Here is a 20,034-nt window from a genome sequence, read left to right as displayed (position 1 = left end):
ACTTCAAGTCAAATTAACTTTTTAAAACAGTGGATGTAATAACCTGCACAGAAGACTAATGGATTCAAATTAGTTGCAGGTACAATGAATTAGTAGCCAAATAAAGCTAGATTTTGCAATAATTATGATAAATTTCCCCCTATGAAGAATAGATAAATACCATTTATCAAGTGTCTACTACAGAAAGATGTGTGTGCATTATTTACACACATAAGCTTACAGATACAGTTCATTTTCATATGCAGAGATGGATTATGCGTGCATTTGTATGTCCACATGCACTGACTGCTAAAGTAATGCCCCCACCTGAGTAAAAAATGTTAATTCCTATGTTAGTGGAACAGGACATCCTAGGAATTTTTGCTTAAATAACCTCCGGTAGCCTAATCTATTGGCTACATCTGTGAGAAGGAAACTCCAGTGGTTTTGGCTGAATTAAAGTGAAAACAACATCACCCATTCCTTGAAGATGAATGAAAATAGATTTACATAGAAGTCAAAATACTCGGGCTTTTCTGACCACAGATTACAGGAGTGCACTGTTTGTTTTATAGCCATGAACCTGCTCAATTGAATCACGTCTGCCTGAGCTTAGCAGCTTAAAATTCATTCCACACAGCCTGCAGTGCTGACATGGATATGATAAGACAGAAGAACAGAAACACCACTCTGAAGTAACCTAGCTGAACTGCACATGTTCTGACCCTTTTTGAACTCCCCAGAGCTTTTGTTACCTGGCAAATGCAGCTCTAAAACTGTTCTTGTATCTCCAGATCTTTGCTCTTAGTCATGCAGAAGCCTATTTCTCCCTGGGACTGGCAGGGAGAGAGGTGCTCTCTGAAGGCTTCTAAATGAGTGTGCACACTGAACTCTTACTGAACTGAATTAATTATTAAAGATGCAGATGGAGCTGTCCAAATGATAAGAACAGCTCCTGACGTATCATGATCCAAGCTTTCATTAAACCATTTCAGGCATACTAATGGTTTCCCACCGCTCATTACTTACATGCTCTTTTCTCATAGATATAATAACCCTGGTGCCCAGAGGCATGACAGGCTATGGAAAATAGTGAAGTAGAAAGTTCCTTAAGAGATGTACAGAGGAACTTCATACTTTCCCCTTGTATTTCCCATCCTCATTTTGAGGAAACCTGTATACAGATACAAGAGCAAATGCTTATAAATGCAGAGAAAGAAATTGTAAATTAAACTAGTAAGCAATACTGTCAAAATGGAGTTTATGTGCATTGACAGTACTATTAAACTTAGAATCACAGAAGTGATTTGATGAACATGTTTAAAAGCTTATCAAGGTAAAATTCTCATGTGCTACTGACACTAAGTAAGCCACACTACAAATACAGCTCTTCAGTTACACTGCACATGACATACTATTTCTCAGCCATTATACTTCTTACACTTCTTTCTCCAGTCTCTCTTGCTTTCTCAGTTGGGACGATTAGAGGGCAAAGCAATTGCTAGAGAAGAATTACTCCCAGGAACTGTGCTGTGATTGCTACCTGCTGTTTCATATTTTTGAAGTTGGGAATACTGCTCCCAAAGGCCTTCTGCGTCTCAGCCTAAATGATTTGCTGGAGGATAATAATGTCATGGCCAGTAAATAATAGTGAACTATGTCTGTACATGGTCAATATGATTAAATGTCCTTCACCTCTATTCTCACTCTGACCTGGTTATGAGGAAGTGAAAAAGCCTTCAGCAAAGCCCAACGCTTCCCATGTGAAATGTTATTTTAAAGCAAGGGAGAGAAATAGAGGTGACTTATCAAAATACTCTCAGTAACAATAAAATAAAAAGCTAGACACAAAAAGCAAAATTATCACCATACAATCAGACTCGAGGTAACTGAACTACTGTGGCATGAAACTTAGAACAATTTTCTAGTAATGATCATAACAACTGCAAGAAACAACTCTGTTTTGAAAAATACTGTCTACCATATTAAAAATACTAAGAACATCTTTCAATTGTAATTGTAGGTTTAATTGAAACTCGATTTAATTTAAATGTATTTAGAATAAACTCAGTACAATTATTATGGTCTATAGTTTAAATCTTACAAACACTGTAATTTTTCTAATTCAATTCATACACACGTGAGTTTTGGCATCTATGGCTATTTCTTAGAAAACATGCCAATGAACTCAAACAACAATGAACATGGCACAGCTGTCTTTTCTTAAGTGACTGTTCAAGGACCGAAAAAGTTTTTGACATAGAGAGTAAACCCAACCTAAATATACATAAGCTTATTTCAATATTGAAGATATTACCTACAAAAGAATGGCTGGGTACATTTTCTATAGAAAGTTCCATCATCAAAGTATCAATTTATTTTTATACGGAGAAGTAAGGTAAACTATGAACTACAAGAAGTGTTAAAATAGTACACCTATACATCAGATCATAGATCTACAGAAGTCAGAAATTTCAAAATTATGCCTGATGCATGTGCTTCAGGCTGAAAAAAATAATAATGGCAAAATCCAATTCCTGAATTTGGGAATTCAAGGGAACCAAATTTCTGTTGACAGTTCACAACTCTAGTATGGCAAAAACACAGAGGAACAGGTAACTATTTGGACCTTCAAAAGCATGAAAAATGAATTAATATTTCCAAACTATCAGCAGTTATGAGAAAAGCTCTCTGTGTAAACAGGCTATGCCCCCAGCACAGACTTCTAGAATATTTCCAAAGTATAGCCAGGCTTTAAAGATACTGAACTAGCAGAGGAAAGCAAGGTGAGTCAAAATGCACATCTTGCATTCACTTTCCTTCCAAAACCCTATGTTCTGCAGTGTTGGTATTATTAGTCTGAAGTAACAGGGAGACATTTTCCCTGGGTTTACAGATGACTATGTGCTTTTTTTTTATCTGAAAGCACTCAGAGAAAGGATAATTGAGGCATGAACATCTCATTTTAAATGGACAACGGGGCACACAGCTACGGATGTACATATGGGTGTGCATGCATATGACTTCACTCAAATGACTGCAATACTTTCTATTGATTGCATAGTATTTTGTTATTTATACTAAAATAGATGAATTTATGTCATACATTACATGTAACATAAATACACATAGCATAGAAGTAGTCGTGGAAAATGTGCACATGCATATGCAAATACATATGCAAATACAGTGTAAGTATAATGAAATATAAGATCTATTTAATTATTCAATGTGTTAGAACACACTTTCGAGATAATTATGTTGGATAATTAGCAATTAAATTCTGGAACACGTACAATAGTGACTCAATTGAAAGCAATAATAATGGTTCCTTTAAAAAAAAACCCGTGTTTTCTACTTCATTGATTTTTCGTATGACTACACATGTCAATATGACCTTCAGTGTTTCAAGCCATTAGATAAAAATGGCTACGCTCAAGTGCCACCACAGCTCTGACAATTAATCATTTGGTCAGCACTCTTTAAAGATTTCTAAACATTTATATGACCACTGGTCACATTACAAATTGTTTATGAGCATTTTCATGAAATGTCTTGTGAATAAGGATGGTACTGACTGATGTTATTCAATCTTTATAACTTTGCTGTGAGGCAACCTAAAAGGAAAGTTAAAAACAAAGTTCTTACCAGAATAATAAAGGTAACAGGTCCAATGAAACTCCAAATAAAATAGTTATCTACATGAAGCCAGCAACTATTGTGGAAAAAAAGAGAATCAAAAGTGAAAAACTGCATTAGTACCTCAGTCTAAGAAAAGGAAAGTGCAAAAATACTTCTTAAGCTAACATTTTGCCAGTAAACAATGATAAACATTGCACAGCACCACTTAGCCTGTGGACAATTTTTCCTAACCTGATACTCTTCTGATGAGTCCTGTTTAATAACATTATTGAACTTAAACCAAATCATCAGGAATAGCTAACATATAAGAAGAAGCAAAACCTAAAGGAACTCGCTCTCCTTTCAGTCAAAAGTTTTGGTTACAGGTGCTATCACGGACAATGAATTTAACATCAGTAAGTATTTCTCATTTTCCATGTAATCTTCAAAATCTGCTTTTAAGTTTGTACCATATGCAAAGTGCTTACTCCTGAGGAATGAGACAAAAAGTGCCATAATTTACTGAAAAACAATATGGTATAAATAATATGTCACAAATAGGAATTGAACAGTAGAGAAAGTATACATATGATACCAGAGTAGATGACGTGTAAACCTATCAGGGCTGACTTAGCGATTCATTTTTCATACAGCTCAGTTCCCTGCTGAATTGCTCTTATTTGTCTTTCATCAGTAGCAAAATCAAGCAGCTTTCTTGTAGTCAACAGTATCTTCCCATTCTGTAACTAATTTCATCAAAAGACAAAGTAAACACTATTGGAAGGCAAATTCATGCCTCCAGCAACTCAAATCCTCAGAAATGTTTTCTGTCTACCTTCTGTCACTTTCTATATATATCCATATTTTTGTAAATAAAAGGCAGTGGCTAATTTTAATCCTGCTCTACTCGTCTGATAAAATATTATCAAAGTGAAACATACGGGTTGAAATATTGTACTGTCATAATTCAGGACAAGAGCTAGCTAGAGGGGCAGTTGAACAAAGAGATCTAATGAAGCATCAGCTTAAAACTGGGTGGTTAGGCCTGTCAGAGACTTTAAGTTGAAAAATTTTACTTAATATACATTTGAGGCCAAAAAGTTATTTACTTTTTCAATTTGTTTCAGGTCAATCTTTTGTGTTAAAAGAAAGACCATAATTTAGAATCAGTCTCTCTAGAGTACAAATCCTCTGAACCTAGAGAATTACAAAAGACTTGATTGTAATTTGTGCACAGCATTGCCATTCTCTTACCAATAAAGCTTTCAGATGGTATTTTAGTCTGTCAGAGACCCTCTGACAGCTAATAGGCTTTAAAAAATTATTCACTTGAAAAACACTCAGGTCACTTGCAATTACTTACGCTTTCTCTGTTCCGTAGCTCTTATAGTCAATAGCTGCTGAAACACCAACGACTGTAGCAGGGAAGAGGTAGCCAGCAACGTAATAGTACTTCTTCCTAGAATATTCACTTTCAAATACTTCTACTAACATCAGATAAAGCTGCACTCCTTCCAGGCACATCCAGGCAAAGGCTGCCAGGAAGAAAAAGTGTAACAGACCTGCAAATATTGGACATGCAATCTGCAAAGAAAAAGAAAAACAGAAGTATAAACCACAAAATCTTCACATTGTTTCAGCTCCAATTAAACAGTGAGTTATAGAACAGCATATACTTCTGTCAGAGATCTTTCACAAATTCAGGAGCATTTTCCCTACCTGAAAACATACATTTAATATCTGAAAATAGTAATGTGTGCTCAGTAGCTACAGAAAGTAAATTAGCTAAAGTGTGTCAACTAAGATAAGGAAATTGCTCCCTCACCCTCCACTCTTCAATTGCAGAGTGGACTTTTTAATTTTATACACATTAATTTTGAAACTGATACTGATTTAGGACTTACAGTTTAGATAATCTGAGACATGAACAGTTGGTTCTAAATGCACAGTGAAATATTGCTTATTTAAAATTAGGAAGCAGCCATCAAGCCATTTTTAGCCGCTCTAATTTGGTGGTTTCTATTGTCATAAGAGAAACCAATCTGAATCCTCCCCCCTTTGGATGAGTTCACTGATTTCAACCCAATGAATCTCCAGATATAATTTCACCAACACTGCCAAAAATCCTGCATGCATGTGTAGTGTAAAAAATGGATAAATATATAGACAAGGCTTTGTACTAATATATATCTATATTCAAAAAAGTAGTGAATAGCTGTTCAGACATATGAATGTAACAAAAAAAATATGCTCCTAGTACATCAACATTTAATCTCCTCTTTCAAAAGTTTAACACCTGCCTCATTAATAGCTGATGTTTCTCAACTGAAAATGAAAAATATTGCAGTAAGTGGGAAGTTAAAGCCACAGCGATATTTTTGACGGATGTAAATAGTATTTATGAACATGGCTGTCGTACAGTCACACTGAGCTTTTATTTCAGCCTTGCTGTGTCAGAATGCTGAAAGCCTGGCGGTGTTGTCATGTTTTAATTCAAATCCATTTCAAACAGTCATTTCAGAGAACAAGATCAGTACACACAGAGAAAACTTACCTTGTACTCTGTCTTATCGATGCCTATTAGGAAAATGAACTCAGCAATGAATAGGTTGATACAAAGGTTCTTGTGAATAGTGTTACGATCACTTTGCAGGCCACGGAAAAAACAGAATGTGAAGATGCAGATGGCCAGGCAAACAAGAGAGATGACAATTCCCACCCAGGTGATGACAGTGAGGAGCAATTCGTGCACTCCATCTTTGTACTAGAAATAACCAAGAATGAGGAAAATTAATATGACTCTTTATGAGTATAAACAAAAACCTATTTTCACTAATAGCATCCAGGAAGGTTACTTGTTCATTACATGAGATGGACAAAATGTACTCAGTAATTTCTCAGTCTCAGATCACCTTTCCAGAAGAGCAAGATTAGGGTAAGGAGAAGATGAGCAGGTCTGAGAGGCAAATGTAACTATTTTAGCCAGATCAGATAGCCTTTTTACTTTTCCTACAGCTTGCTATAAACTCGTCAGACAAGAACAAGTAGAGAAACGTAACACTTTGGAAGTGCCACTAGGCTCTGATGCAAAGAAAGAGGAGAGCTTTCCCTGGGACATGCTGTAAGAGTACACGTTCCTTACTACAGAGGTCCACAGCAGAGAAGAAAGCAATGATTTACACAACAATTAAGATAAAATGCAGAATATGTTACGCGTGTTAATTCCAGCTATATAATCTCACATTTAGCTAAAGAAAGTTCCCTCCTTCAATTGTGACAGAATCACTTTTGTCATCTCGGTTATCTTTCAAGGGACCTTTCTGAATACAATGGTTTTATGAGAGGCCCCATATCCTTGGAAATACTGCATGTTCCGGACCCCCCTGTCATCCAGTAAAGGGCTGACCTTCCTGCTCTAAGGAGAGCTGGCACTTGAGTTTCCAGGGAACAGCCTGCACAGCTGTGACTACAGATACTCTCCAGCTGTACTGAGAGAAGTCTGTAAAAACAATTGTAAGGTGGTCAGTAACTAAAATATGACTTGAGGGAAACTCTTGTCCTTCCTTGTTTTTCTTTCCTGTTATTTTGCTTATAACTTTACAGGTGAGGAAAAAAAGTGCTACAGAAAGCAAATTGCTTTGGAAAGTGTGGCTAGAAGCTAGAAATACTTAAGAAACTTCTGCAACTTTGAATCTTGCCAAAAATTTAAAGCTCAGTCTTTAAAAGTCTGTTCCCTGCCGATGGCTAGTAACATCATTACCTACCACAATTTCCCGATGAGCCATAAGAATTGCAAAGTTGGTTAGGTGACTGCAAGCACACGTTGTATGAGTTCTATTTGTGTCAACAAGTTTGCAGCCTTGAGTTGACCAGTATCCCATCATAGTCCTCTCTGAGTAGTTCCAGAAGGAACAATTTGCATTGAAATAATTGTCAGGCTGGGAGATAAAAGGATAACATAAAATGAGGATTTTACACACTAAGATGGCAATAACAATTGTTTAATATGTGTAAAGGGTAATTTAGATTAAACTTTGCATGTTTCGGACAATAAGTTTTTCATCAGCAAAATTGTCAACTATGTTATACAAGGAAGACATCTAGTTTAAAAGGGACTTTATAGTCCGAAACACTCTAAAGTGTAGTCTCAATTACTGTAGACCCAATTTTAAACAATTACAATTTCCATCTTACAATTTTATGCACTGATGGTACATTATAGCTATCTTTGCTTTCTGCAAACGTAATACTGCAAATTTATTCTGAAGACATTTTTCCTGCAATTGAGAATTTGATAATATGATCTTTTTCCTCTGACTCTCACCTCTGGTCAAGCCAAAGTCATGTGAACAGACATCAGGAAAAAGTTAATTCCTCAATGAAAAAAAGTCAAAACAGATTTATAAAAAGAGGCAAAATGAGAGGAAAATCCAACCATATTTTCTTTATCATGGTAGTGATTATTTACTGTCCCCATGTGAGACATGAAAACAGAAAAGACCAAACTAATGAGCAAATAAACACATCAAATAAATTACTGTGAAGAAAACATAAATAACAAACCAAAATACAATACTTTATTCTTCACCAAATAAAATTATTTAAACAATTTGCACAGGTTTCCAGGACTTGGTCCAATATTAATGCAAAAAGTTAAAAGTGTCATTAAAACTTGTCACATCAGACCACCACGAATCTTAACAGCTATTTTCTACCCTGCTACTAAGGTAAGAGTTAATTTTCAGTTAGAAAAAATTAGTCATTTACATTTTCATGTTGATTACTGAATTAGCTTTCATTAAGAATACACTTAAGTTCTAATAATCACTGAACCAGGCTCATTTAATTTTATGTTCATAGACTTAACTAAGCTTGTGTCTCTGACCTAGTCCAACATTTAAAATTCAAATGGAAAAAACGTTATTTTTCTGCACTGCTTTTCTCTCTTGCTGATTTTATGACCTTCCCATTAATTCATTAGCATAACTCACATCAATGTGTTCCAGTGTAAAATGCACAGGATCGGTCAGGTACACCCGGCTAGACTCCTTGTTGATAGAGGCTGCAATGACGTGCGAGTTCACCGCGATCGTGCTATTCCGTCCAGCAAAGTCGCTGCCTAACTTTATGGTTGCATTTTCCGTGCTGAGAAAACGCCCTAAACTTTTGTAAATGATGAAAACCAGTTTTGCTAACCCTACAAAAGAAAAAAAATCCCATCATCATGCCACAGAAGTCCACAGAAAGACAGCAACCTGTACTCCAATGAACTGACAATAAAGCAGCAGCAGAGAGACATTTTCAGGCTATAGATTTCAAGAAAAGCAACCAGGTACCCATGATGTTTGAGAAAAAGCCACAAAGCAGTTTTGTTGTGTTTTGTTTTGATATTTTAACTAGGTGAGGTAATGTAGGTTTTATAAAAGTTAATGGAGTTTCAGTATTCCATGCCTAAAACTCACCGTTCCTGCTGTTCTGTTTCACAGTGCTTGCAGAGAGCTGAATAGAGTTCCCTCCTTTGCTGCCCTGAGGAAATTTCAAGTCTTGCACCTGGCCCTCCGTAATGAGCACTGCAACATCCAAAACTAGGCAGACCCGAGGAAAGGGAAAAAATAAAAGAAGTGGTAAAAAAGGAGACTGCACAGAAAGTGTCTTGGCCAGATTGCAATATGCCAGATGACAATATTTCCCCCACTCTTTATTCAGTTTTCTCACACTGCTGTCCTAATTTGCCACCGTAAAGACAGTTCTGTACCACATGCTGCAAGCAGTTAGTTTCTTTAACTAAATCCAGTGCACACTATTAAAATAAAAGCATTTTAATAACGATAACATGACATCAAACTTTGTTTCTGTGTGTGCCCCCAAAACATTCGCTTAAGAGTATCACACACACACGTTGCAGAGAAATGTTAATTTTGATGCTCCTAATGTCTATGCAGGATTCTCTATGCTAAAAAATTTAAAACTTTAAATATTGGTTTAGATATAAAGTTTTAAAACAGTCAGCAAACAAACACCTATGTATACTTATGCCATGTGTTTAGCTAATGAAGTATTTGTATCTAAAAAAAATTATACTTTTTTCCTAAATCTGAAAAGGTTTATAGGTTATGGAAGGTATAAAGGTTTACAGAAAACCACTATTTGGTTCTTCTAAAAAAATATTTAAATAGAAAAATTAGATGCCACTCAGCCTTACTTCAAGTACTAACTTTCTAATACATTGTATATTGGGAAGCTTTCATGGGATTACCAGCAAAAGCTGGATTCCCTTGGATATGTAAAATCATAAAGGTCAGAGTGGTCAATTTGTTGACAAATATCTGCATTAGATTAACCTGGTTTAACTATAGGTCTATACTACAGATGGACAAAATGTATGATATTAGGGAATTTTTTCTTTCTCTAAGCCATACATACGTATGTGCGCTGGGAATTCAGTCTTGCATGGCATCAGTAATGTGTTACTATGACTTCAAGACAGCTTATCACAAGAAGTGATATCCAGACAAGTCTACTGAGCTCCATGGAACTGCTCATGAACATCCCAAGAGAGATTTCTGTGACTCTACCCACATTCTTTCAGAAACAACTGGTGCAGTTACTTTGATAACGGACTGTAACACCTTTCCCCATCCTTTTCCAGTACCTGTCTACTCAAATTAAAAACTAGGCAGAATCATCTTTGACAGTTACAAATATGCAGACATTGAAACGTGAAAAGTCTCATTTCTGCAGTCTATTCCAAGTCTCCATCTCAGTACCCCTGAAATTAGCAGACGTTCAGCTTCCTCGTGCCTCACTGAGACTACATTAATCTCTGTAACAGGATGAAGGAATTTTAATTTTATGCATAGCAATGATTTTTGCTTTAACACATCCTGCGTCCCAGTATCTGCACATCTCTAATACCAAACTCCTTCATTTCTCTGTCACCACTTAAATTCCAAATTATGCTCCAACTATCTTCAGCTATTTTGCAGTCTCTGGAGCATAGCTATTCTGCATTATGGGAGATGTAGTTCACTGAACACATTTTTACCTGAAGGCAGTCGTGTTTAATATAAACATTTGCCCTATGTTCTGAGTGCCTAAAATATCTAACTGGCAGAGTACGTTGCAAAAAAGTAATTTAAATTCATTAGGAACAGTTTATATATAACAGAAAAGCATTTCTGAAGCTCTACAGAAAGCAGTTAACTCAAAAAAATCCATACTCTGCCATTTAAGCACTCTTCATATCCATATATTCTGCTAATGATTTTTCAGTAGTAAATCAACTTTGCAACATCAACCACTTTCCTTTTTATACTGTATTAATGACACTAAAGAAGAATGCTAATTTTGAAGAGCTAAACAAGAAAAGTGTGTCTCACCCGCTCAGGATCATTTACCTTTCCACCAAGCATTATGCAGCTCCACTTTCAAAGAGTATGTCGCTCTCTGGAGTATTTTTCCTGACTTTGCATAAAGCAATGTGTAAGACTAACTTATGCTTGAAAAGAAATTTACTTACCAATATTTTCTGTGGGCATTGAGACTCTAGTCGGTTCTAAGAGATTATCAGCCAAGACAAAAGCCCCTTCTTCTAATGTATCAAGTAGCATTGTGGCTGCATGGGCTTGTTCTGAAGAATTCATGTCCTTCCAGGACTCCAGAGCTTCAGGCCTGAGCAGGTTGTCCACTGTATCCACAATTGCCTGCATTCATTAGAAAACTATCATTAGGTCTGAGTGCCCTAGGCAGCTGGGGAAAATTTCCAACGTTATCTGGTGACAATTATAATACTTAACTGTCAGAATGATTTACTGTGATTTAATGGCACTAGAAGACTATTTTCAAAGTAAAAATATTTTCCATCCTCTTGCTGGATAAGTGCAGTTAGCCACTAGCATTGCGTGGTCTCTAAGTGGTAAACATGCAGATTTGACTTGCCTCATATCAGATAAAAAGACAGTCTTATTAATGTGCTGAAAAATGTAAAAATAAATGCCAGAAGTTTTGCCTGAAGCTTTCATCTTGAAGTTAATGTCAAAATGCATAAATTCTATTTAAAAATACTAATGACCAAATTGGCATTCTGCAGTTTAGCCTGCAATGACAATAATACGCTTCTGGAAACTTAGCCCAACTTAGCAGTCACAGCACTATAAACTACTTGTCTATGACAAACTGCCTTCTTTATTAGAGAAGGCATGAAATGAAGCTGACTCAGTGGATATAAATTAGCTTGGGCTATTCCCACTCCCCCTCCTGATCCTGTACCTGTTCATAGATACTTAAAAAGATTACTAACTCCCATTCCTGCACAAAGGTCAGTTAAAAAAGGAAATCAATAGAGCAAACAAGATGTCCACTGGCTGTGCCTGTTATCAGTGAAGGCAAAACTGTAAAACTGAATAAACCTGCCATTTTAAAAAGTCTTTCTTGTTACAAGTCTATGATCATGTTTTAAGGCTCATTAAGCTGCATATAAAGTAACAGTAAATAAGGAAGAAGAAGAATTCCATGACATGATTACATTATTTTTACAAAATAATCCAGAGTAATCAGTTAATCAATTGAAGGCAGGCTCTTACATTAATGCATAATGTATCTGTGCATTGAGTATGCTGTGCATTGAGTACACCATGCATTGCTGAAACACCCTGTTTACTCTGTCCCATTTACCTAGTCATAATGTGTCATTAAGCACATATATAATTTGTTTGATCAATTTAAAAGCAATGGGAATGGAAACAGAACACACTGTACAAACAGAAAGATGTCCGTCTCTAATACTATACTGTGCAAATAAACGAACAGGAAAAGTTGGTCAAGGCTATTGTCAGAGCAACATTAATTAACCCAATCCATTTTAATATCCTCTTTCTGTCTGTATTGTGAGCCACCACGACCTTCCTGCCAGGTGGAAGATAGTTCGAAGTGGCATTAAAGCCTTTTTTCTTTCTCTAATGGAAGACAGAATAGTCAAAATGCTCACACTGATACTGCTGCAGCCATTAACTAGAGTAGAACAGAAATTGGTCTGCAGAGGCCAGATTCATTAGTCACCAAGAAATACAGATTGGAGCCTCTAATCTGAGGTACAAATGAATCCTCTGTCACAAAGTGGGAACTTGCTTCATTTGCATAGTGTAAGTCAGCTTTTGATTTGTAATTTCAAGAGGTTTATTAGTCTTATCTAAGTAGAGAAACCCATTTGAGACCTACAAATAATGACACTGGCTGGAAATTAAGGTTGTGCTATGGTTCCTTGTGTATCTACATATAGCACTGACAGTATGTATTTGTTAATATGAAATGCTTTTTATTTATTATGGGATAATCTAGCTCTGCATTTTTCCTGTTGAAAATTATCTCCTGCCCAGTATTTCTGAGGTGTTCTTTCAGACAGAGGCGAGTGTGCAGTGGGAAGATGACACAGCTGTCGGAGTAACACCATTAGTGCTCAAGTTCATGTTTTCTCTTAAAAATGAAGCATGAAAACCCAAGCCTACTCAAACCGTATCTGCTAGATTTCCCTTTACTATTAAAAGTATTTTCTAATAAAAAGCCATGACTATTATTACTATTTGAGGAGTGATTTTCTTTCCAGATCTTTGTCTCTTTTTGGCAAATTTTTGCGTAACTGGGCATCTCCCATCCACTTTGAGGGATGCAGGATAAAAGCCAAAGTGCCCTGTACAGAGAAATGTCTCTTAACTAAGAGTCTGAATTATTTTATTATGTTGCAAAGTATTTCAAAATTCTTTTCAAAAATCATTTACATTTTATCTCAGAGGGTACAAGTAAAAATCAGTAGTTTTAAAAGAAACTTTGAAAAGATGTGCAATAAAATTTTTCAGACAGACATGATTTGTTCTAGGACTTTTTCTCTTCTTAGAGGTGCAAGGTAGTGTTACTGGCTTTGTATCGTAGAGCAGAAGCTGGCCAATGCAGACTACCACCATTCTACAGCAGATGAAAGAAACTGAAAATAAGTTAGCAATGTGTTACATGCCTTCCATATAACCTGGTTAATGGGACAAGTGTCACACATTTTACTAGTAAAGTTAGAGAAATGTTTGTCTTTGCATTTTATCCTGAAGTCACTGAATCTGGCTTTTGTAACAACTCTTAAAACTGTAAGAAAGAGTGATGTCACAACATATAAAAATACACAAAGAACAAAGCAGACTGTATAATGTACATTTTTCATGCAAGCAAATTAACTCTTAACAGTCTTTGATATAAAATACTACCCAAGCTGAAGTAATTTCTGTTAAGTTGCTAGCTTTTTCCCCTACCCAAAGTTGTATTATGAGAGATGTTACTTCCAATTCAGATAACCATTTCTGCTCTTTTAAGATTTGAACAAGTTGAGGTAAAAGAGGTATAAACTTTGATCTTTAATTTTTTTTTTGAGTGTTATACCTGTGCAAAGCCAACATTTGTACAGTTGATATGGGGCACAATACACATTTATCAAAGACTGAAATACATAGGATCATGCAGCAAGATGATAAAGCGTGGCAGGTTGCTGAAGCAGGGAGAAAGCAGGGTGACAGCACAGGAGAGATACCTTAAGGTAAGCCCTGCATGTCTTCTCGCGTTTTTGGAGCTTTTTAGTAAAAAAGAGAAAATGAGAAGTTAGACAAGTTCTGTAAAGCTCAAAAATATCAAGAAATTAAGTCTGGTGCTTCAAAACCTGAACTACAGCCTGGACATTGATCTTGCTTCTGTCCAGAAATGACTATAAAAAACTATCACATAGGCAGCATTTTTCCCCAGCCTTTACACAGGTGCCCAAGTATCTTTGCCCAAGAGGTGCCATTTGTGTGAAAAGGTCAGAGGAGAATGTTCTTGTGTGGACATTTGATCCGTCTCTAGGAAAACTCTTCTAACGGCAGCTAGGGACTGTAAATGAAACTATTGCCAAAATAACAGAGGAGAACATGGAGATCTCTAAAGAAGGCTGAAAAAACGTTTTGTTTGTAGCTTGTTGAATAAGCTGATGCAAGGAAGAGGCCAAGAAATACAGCATTTCCTCTGAGAAAAAGAGGAATGGCAATAACACTTGTGATCTGTATTTAAACCACAAAGACATGAGTTTTCTCTGAAATGTTTCTCTGAGCATCATTCCTGAGAAAACTTATTTGTGTTTTAGATACACACTTTAAGATATTTTTATAAGATCGACTGTAAGTGATGTTGGCGTCTTTAAAAGGCTAAGAAAGTGCTATTATTCTGCAGGAAGTTGGATTAAAATAAAACCCTGCACCTATGCAGGATCCCACTGATTTTATTACATGTTCAGGGTTAAAAGGATCACTGGATAAACATGCTGATTTGTTACAGAATTTCTGAGAGCTAATGCCCATTTCCTCACACTAGTTATAATGTGTTCCAGATTTTAATAAGAGACACAGCTATGTATTTTAGGACCAGGCAGCTATTGTAAATTATATCGCATTCCCTAAAGAAGGTAATTGCAACTTTCCGCTGCGTATTTACTGCTGTTTTCTCTTACATGTTTATTCCAGTACTATAAGCATGTGAAACAAAGTATAGATTAGTAATTCTGCAAGTAAAAAAATAAAGAAACCAAGGGCAATGGTTATCTCAGCAGGGGGAGGTGACAGGAGGTGTGTACCTTGTTATAACTCCTTCCAGCAGAGTCTTTTTCACTGGGCCGCAGTTCCTGCAGCTGAGCATCCAAAATGTCCACAAGCTGCTCCATCAGCCTCACTGATGAACTAACATCACCAGCAAAGACAGGTCCTTTGGTGTGTTTAGCCAGTTCATTGGCCAGACTAGCAGCATTTTCTCCACTTCTGATCTGAAATGACAAGTTTATATTATCTCAGCAGGGTCCCTTGTTCTGCTTGCGGCTCCTAATTCCAATTCCCCATGTACCTTTGTTGTGGTGAAATAACCATTTGCACATACATTGAAATCTGTAACTAATTGAGACCAATAACGTTCTCTTTATCTCAGAAGATTAAAGGTTCTTAGATCGTGACACACAAAAGCAGTTCTTAACAGCCATCAAAACCAGAAATCAGACTGGGACTTTCGGGCTAGATATTCTATTCATCCTCACTTTTATTTTACTGCCATTATCAGACAGTAAGAAATCTATTTGTTCGTACTAGTGCTTGAGGCATTTCAAAGTCAAGTAGCCTGGTACTGACAACAAATTATCCAGTTTTCGTAAACTTAGTACATCTCAGTAGGGAAGAAAAACACAGAAAATGGTTCTGTGCTCTAATCATACTGTTATTAATTCACTCAGAAAAAAACCCTATTTATTACAGTATAATTTTTACTAAACCAAAACCCTTTCTGTATACCACAGTTTTCTGCTGCATGATTTATATTTGATTTATTAAGCAAATACAGCTTTTTTTCTTTGAACACCAGCAAAGCTACTTTGCTTTAAATAGCGATAAAAACACGTAACCACAGATTCAATACAAGAACTTAAGAGAGAGACTGTACCAAAACACACATATGCACACAAAGTACACATAACTGTCTACTTTAGATGAGCACAGAATAACAAAGAGGGCTTCAACAAACTGAATTATTAATGCTCAGAGTTAAAATCCTCAATCACCAGTGTACAGCAGATTAAAAGGTTTCAACCAACCTTCTGAGCCAGCTGATTTACCCAGTGTGAGGTGCAGTTGCTTAGATCAGGGCCTTTGGGGTTCCACATTCCAGTTAAGACCACGCAGAGATAGGAGGCAGTTCCTACAACATATATAGAAAACGACAGTGAAATGGAAACCATTTTTCTGCACACATTCAGGAAATCAGCTACACTGGGCTAAGCAATGTTAAATTCTGAATGCCGCTAATAGCAGTAGCTGACAATAACTGACAAAAACGTAAGGAAATAATGCAGATTACAAACAGCAATAAAAAAGTCAGTGAAAAGTACCAGACGTTTTCTGCAAACAAACAAAAAGCCCTTGATTTTTCCTGGAGCTCATCCAGAGGAGAGCTTATAATGAGAAAGGCAGCTGTAAGCATTATTTCACAACAGTCCTCAAGCAAAGCCCTAAAATTTGACCTGGATTCTCAAAAGCACATGCACAAGGTAATTCTGCAGTTACGCTCAAATGCCATTTGCAGATTAAAACTTGACCATTGCCTGCAGATACTGCATTCTCCAAGTAACAAAAAAATTGTGTGACAGGCAGCTTGAGATTAAAAAAACAATTCACCATAAGAGAGCAGCACATTGCTTTTGAAATGTCTGCCTGAGATCAAGATATATTTTTAAAGGCAATACCTCGTGTTCCTTTGGGGCAAGGGCGTTCAACCATCATTCCTCTTTGTGTCTGAGGCCAGCTAATCCCCCTGGCCTCAGTCGGTTCACAGAATCTCTCTGGCAAAGGGAAAAAACTTGTCACGGGAGGAATTTTGGTTGTGGAAATGGGTGGCGGTGGCTTGGGTCCTCTGCTTCCTTCCTTTGCTCCTCCAGCTAATGTTGTGCTTATGGGACCTTTCTGTGATGTAGTGCTAGTGGTTGACACTGTGGTTTTGTATAGCTCTGCTGAAGAGGTTATTGTCACTGCTGTGGTAGGCACTGCACAGAGAAAATTAGAGTAATAATAAAGTAAATGACTTCAAATTTATATATTAAAAAGCTCTTTAAGTGTTATTTATGCAGTTTTACAAGATTCTCTCGTGTCTCCTTTCCTTTATCTTAATATTACTCTTACTGCTAATCTGGGTGCCTAAGATATAACCTTGACTGATATTTTTTTTTACTCCCAGCTCATACCAGAATGATGTTTCAGCACATTCTCAAAATAATCTCTCCTGCAATAAAAATTGATAGTTACATTTCTAAAGGCTGAAAGGCCTAGTGAGTTATCAGTACATAACAAACACGCTCAAAGCAATTAAAGATTTCTTAATCACTTTTGCAGAAGGAGTAACTCAATAGACAGAATGATTTGAATCAGCGTGCTGTAAACAGTGCAGTCCAGCTTTAACAACAAAGGTAGTGGGCTGTAACTAACGAGACCATTAAAAAAAATAGACCCCAAAACTTCAAGTCACCCAGTACACACCTTCCAGGAAAATAATTATGATAACATCTTCCTACCCAGCAGTCATTCTGCTTGAGAGAGCTGCAGCATGCCCGATTAGCTCCAAACAGAAGCAGCACCTAGCATGTACGAGGTGTTCTCATGTTCAAACACTTCAGGCCTTAACATCCCTTTTTGATAAAGCAGGAATGAAGATGCAACTCATTCAAGCCAGTGCCAAGTACTTAGTTTATGAAACACTAGGATCGGCTTAGGCCAAGTCACTTCTGCCTGGGACTCACAGCTGCTCACTCCACTGACCCACATCAGGAACGCATCACTGGAGCTGCTGAGGTACAGCCTGAACTCTGACAAGGTTTTGAGGCTTTGGAGAGATAATACCAGTTAATGCTAGTGGAGAACACAGCCTGGAATTCATGTTCATCACCTTCAACTGTGCATTGAGCAATGGCTGAAATAATGCAAGTGAGCAAAGTAACTGGAACAGTTATCATTAATTATTTCCAAATCTTAATTACTGTTCACAGTGCTTTACAATAAAAGCGCAGATCCTTGTGCTGAGAAAAAATAAGCTAATACCATGTATTTTTAAATCCTAACCGATACAAGAATAAATGAAACTAATTTAAGATTAACAACAGTGGATAGACTGGCTTTTTTCTTTCTTTTTGTCTTCTTCTGCTAGGCCCTTGAACTCTGACTTACTGGACAACACATCTTCTGTATGTTAAATCATAAATGAAAAACAAAGAGCTGCCTCACTTTCTTTTGGCAGATATTTTTTTAAGTTAGTGTTTTGAGTAAGACTGACTTTCAGTAGTTTGGCAGATCACAATTATTTCAGAATCCGTTTTCAATTATATTCCAGTTATATTAGGATTCTCAAATATGAATTTATCTTATTTTCACATGAATTCAGAATGGAGTTTTTGAACATCACAATGCAAAGATGTGCTTTTCATCCCTCTCTTGCTCACAAATGAGAACTTCTTCAGTGCTGTCTTCAGTCTCATTCTTGGCTGCTTGAATACCGTCTGTGTAATTGTGCTGAATTCGTGGTGTAGCCAGCTACTATGAAACCTATTGCAGATCTGTTCTGCAAGTACTTGCCTGACATCTTGTGAAACTGCTGTAATTTTCTTTTGATTACAATGCATCCAGCTTTCTAGTGCTTTCCCAATTAACATTTGTCAAAAGCATTTGCAATCACTTGCAGAAGTGTCAGGCAACGCCTGCTGAATCAGGTCCTGGGGAACGGAGAACTGGTGGGCACAGAGAATGATGCAGGGGACAACCAATTATTACTATCTATCCCCTAACACATTGTGCTAATTAGTACATATTTAATCACTGGAATGTGTATTAGCATTATTGCAATTACTACTCAAAACCTATAATGTTTAGGATAGCTTTGTCTCAGGAGCAAAATATCACCATAAGAATTCATAACAACTCTCTTAAGTTCAGTAACAATTTTCAGAACATGTTTTGTGCTGCACCCTGAGCTAAAATATTCTGCTCTCACTACTTCAGGTAGAACAATTTGAATGTTATCCATTAAAATCAGTTTCAAAGCATACCACCTATGATTCAAAAATGACCTACATAGTAGGACATACTTTAGAAATATATTTTTAATCTAACATTTTAGAAGAAAGACTTCAAAACCACCTCTTACAAAACTGAAAAAAATACAAGCAATCTCTATGAGATTTTATCTTGAGTTAGATCTTTAAGAAGAAGAAGTCAGTGTATTTAAGAATATACCAGAAAATTCCAGACAGTGCTGGAAACTTGGGAATATCTGAGAAAATAAGAAACAACCAAACACATCACTTTAAGGAATACATCCACCTTTTAGAAGGCAGATTATTTTGTTTTTAATGACCTGTTGGAGAACATGATCTGCAAGGAAATTCTCCTGAGCTGCAAGAAGACACATGATAGCTGCCACCACCACATGATGTGTAATGTTCTGAAAGCTGAGGGTGATGGCATCTGCAGGCTCACATGCAAGGTCTTGCAGAGCACTTTGCCAATAGAAGATAATGACAGTGCTGATTAATATGCCACAACTAAGAAGAAGAACAAACTCCATGTCGAGGTTATTATCCTATTGTTCCAAGCAGCAGGACCGAGCCTCTCTACAAGGCTGAAAATACGTACCTTTTGTCCAAAACCAAAAAAGCCACTTTTACAATGTGCGATTCTATTTTAGACTTTTTGGCTAAGCTTGACATGCTGAGGAGAACCCCCAAACCTCTTTTTTAAGAATAGGTGTGTCTCATTATCAGCTGAAGGTTGTCTTTGTGAAATAAAATATATATATAAAAAAAAAAAAGAGCGATAGGAAGTAAATCCACAGACTCAAGTTGGGGGTAAT

At 36.7% G+C, this 20,034-nt stretch overlaps 1 protein-coding gene across 15 annotated transcripts in view; it reads right to left on the bottom strand.

Annotated features, from left to right (window-relative positions):
• ADGRL2 (adhesion G protein-coupled receptor L2) overlaps window positions 1-20,034 on the bottom strand; it is a 161,784-nt gene that overhangs the window by 21,400 nt on the left and 120,350 nt on the right. For 10 of the 15 annotated variants that reach the window (XM_057408317.1, XM_057408318.1, XM_057408320.1 and 7 more), the window contains exons 6-16: window positions 16,886-17,182; window positions 16,238-16,341; window positions 15,239-15,424; window positions 14,168-14,206; window positions 11,120-11,303; window positions 9,063-9,185; window positions 8,592-8,797; window positions 7,365-7,538; window positions 6,155-6,364; window positions 4,964-5,184; window positions 3,628-3,694 (exon numbers count right to left, since the gene is read on the bottom strand). In XM_057408317.1, coding sequence (XP_057264300.1) covers window positions 3,628-3,694; window positions 4,964-5,184; window positions 6,155-6,364; window positions 7,365-7,538; window positions 8,592-8,797; window positions 9,063-9,185; window positions 11,120-11,303; window positions 14,168-14,206; window positions 15,239-15,424; window positions 16,238-16,341; window positions 16,886-17,182 — 1,811 coding nt within the window. The remainder of the gene's footprint in view (window positions 1-3,627; window positions 3,695-4,963; window positions 5,185-6,154; window positions 6,365-7,364; window positions 7,539-8,591; window positions 8,798-9,062; window positions 9,186-11,119; window positions 11,304-14,167; window positions 14,207-15,238; window positions 15,425-16,237; window positions 16,342-16,885; window positions 17,183-20,034) is intronic. The other 5 variants (XM_057408321.1, XM_057408309.1, XM_057408322.1 and 2 more) reach the window with 1 other exon arrangement.

This window comes from Pezoporus wallicus, unplaced genomic scaffold (genome assembly GCF_028554395.1).
Source record: "Pezoporus wallicus isolate ANWC-B61680 ecotype Strahan unplaced genomic scaffold, APGP_CSIRO_Pwel_v1 contig_4238, whole genome shotgun sequence".
Lineage (NCBI taxonomy): Eukaryota > Metazoa > Chordata > Aves > Psittaciformes > Psittacidae > Pezoporus > Pezoporus wallicus.
The sequence above is the reverse complement of the archived record's forward strand: the minus strand, read 5'-3'. Positions and strand labels throughout refer to the sequence as shown.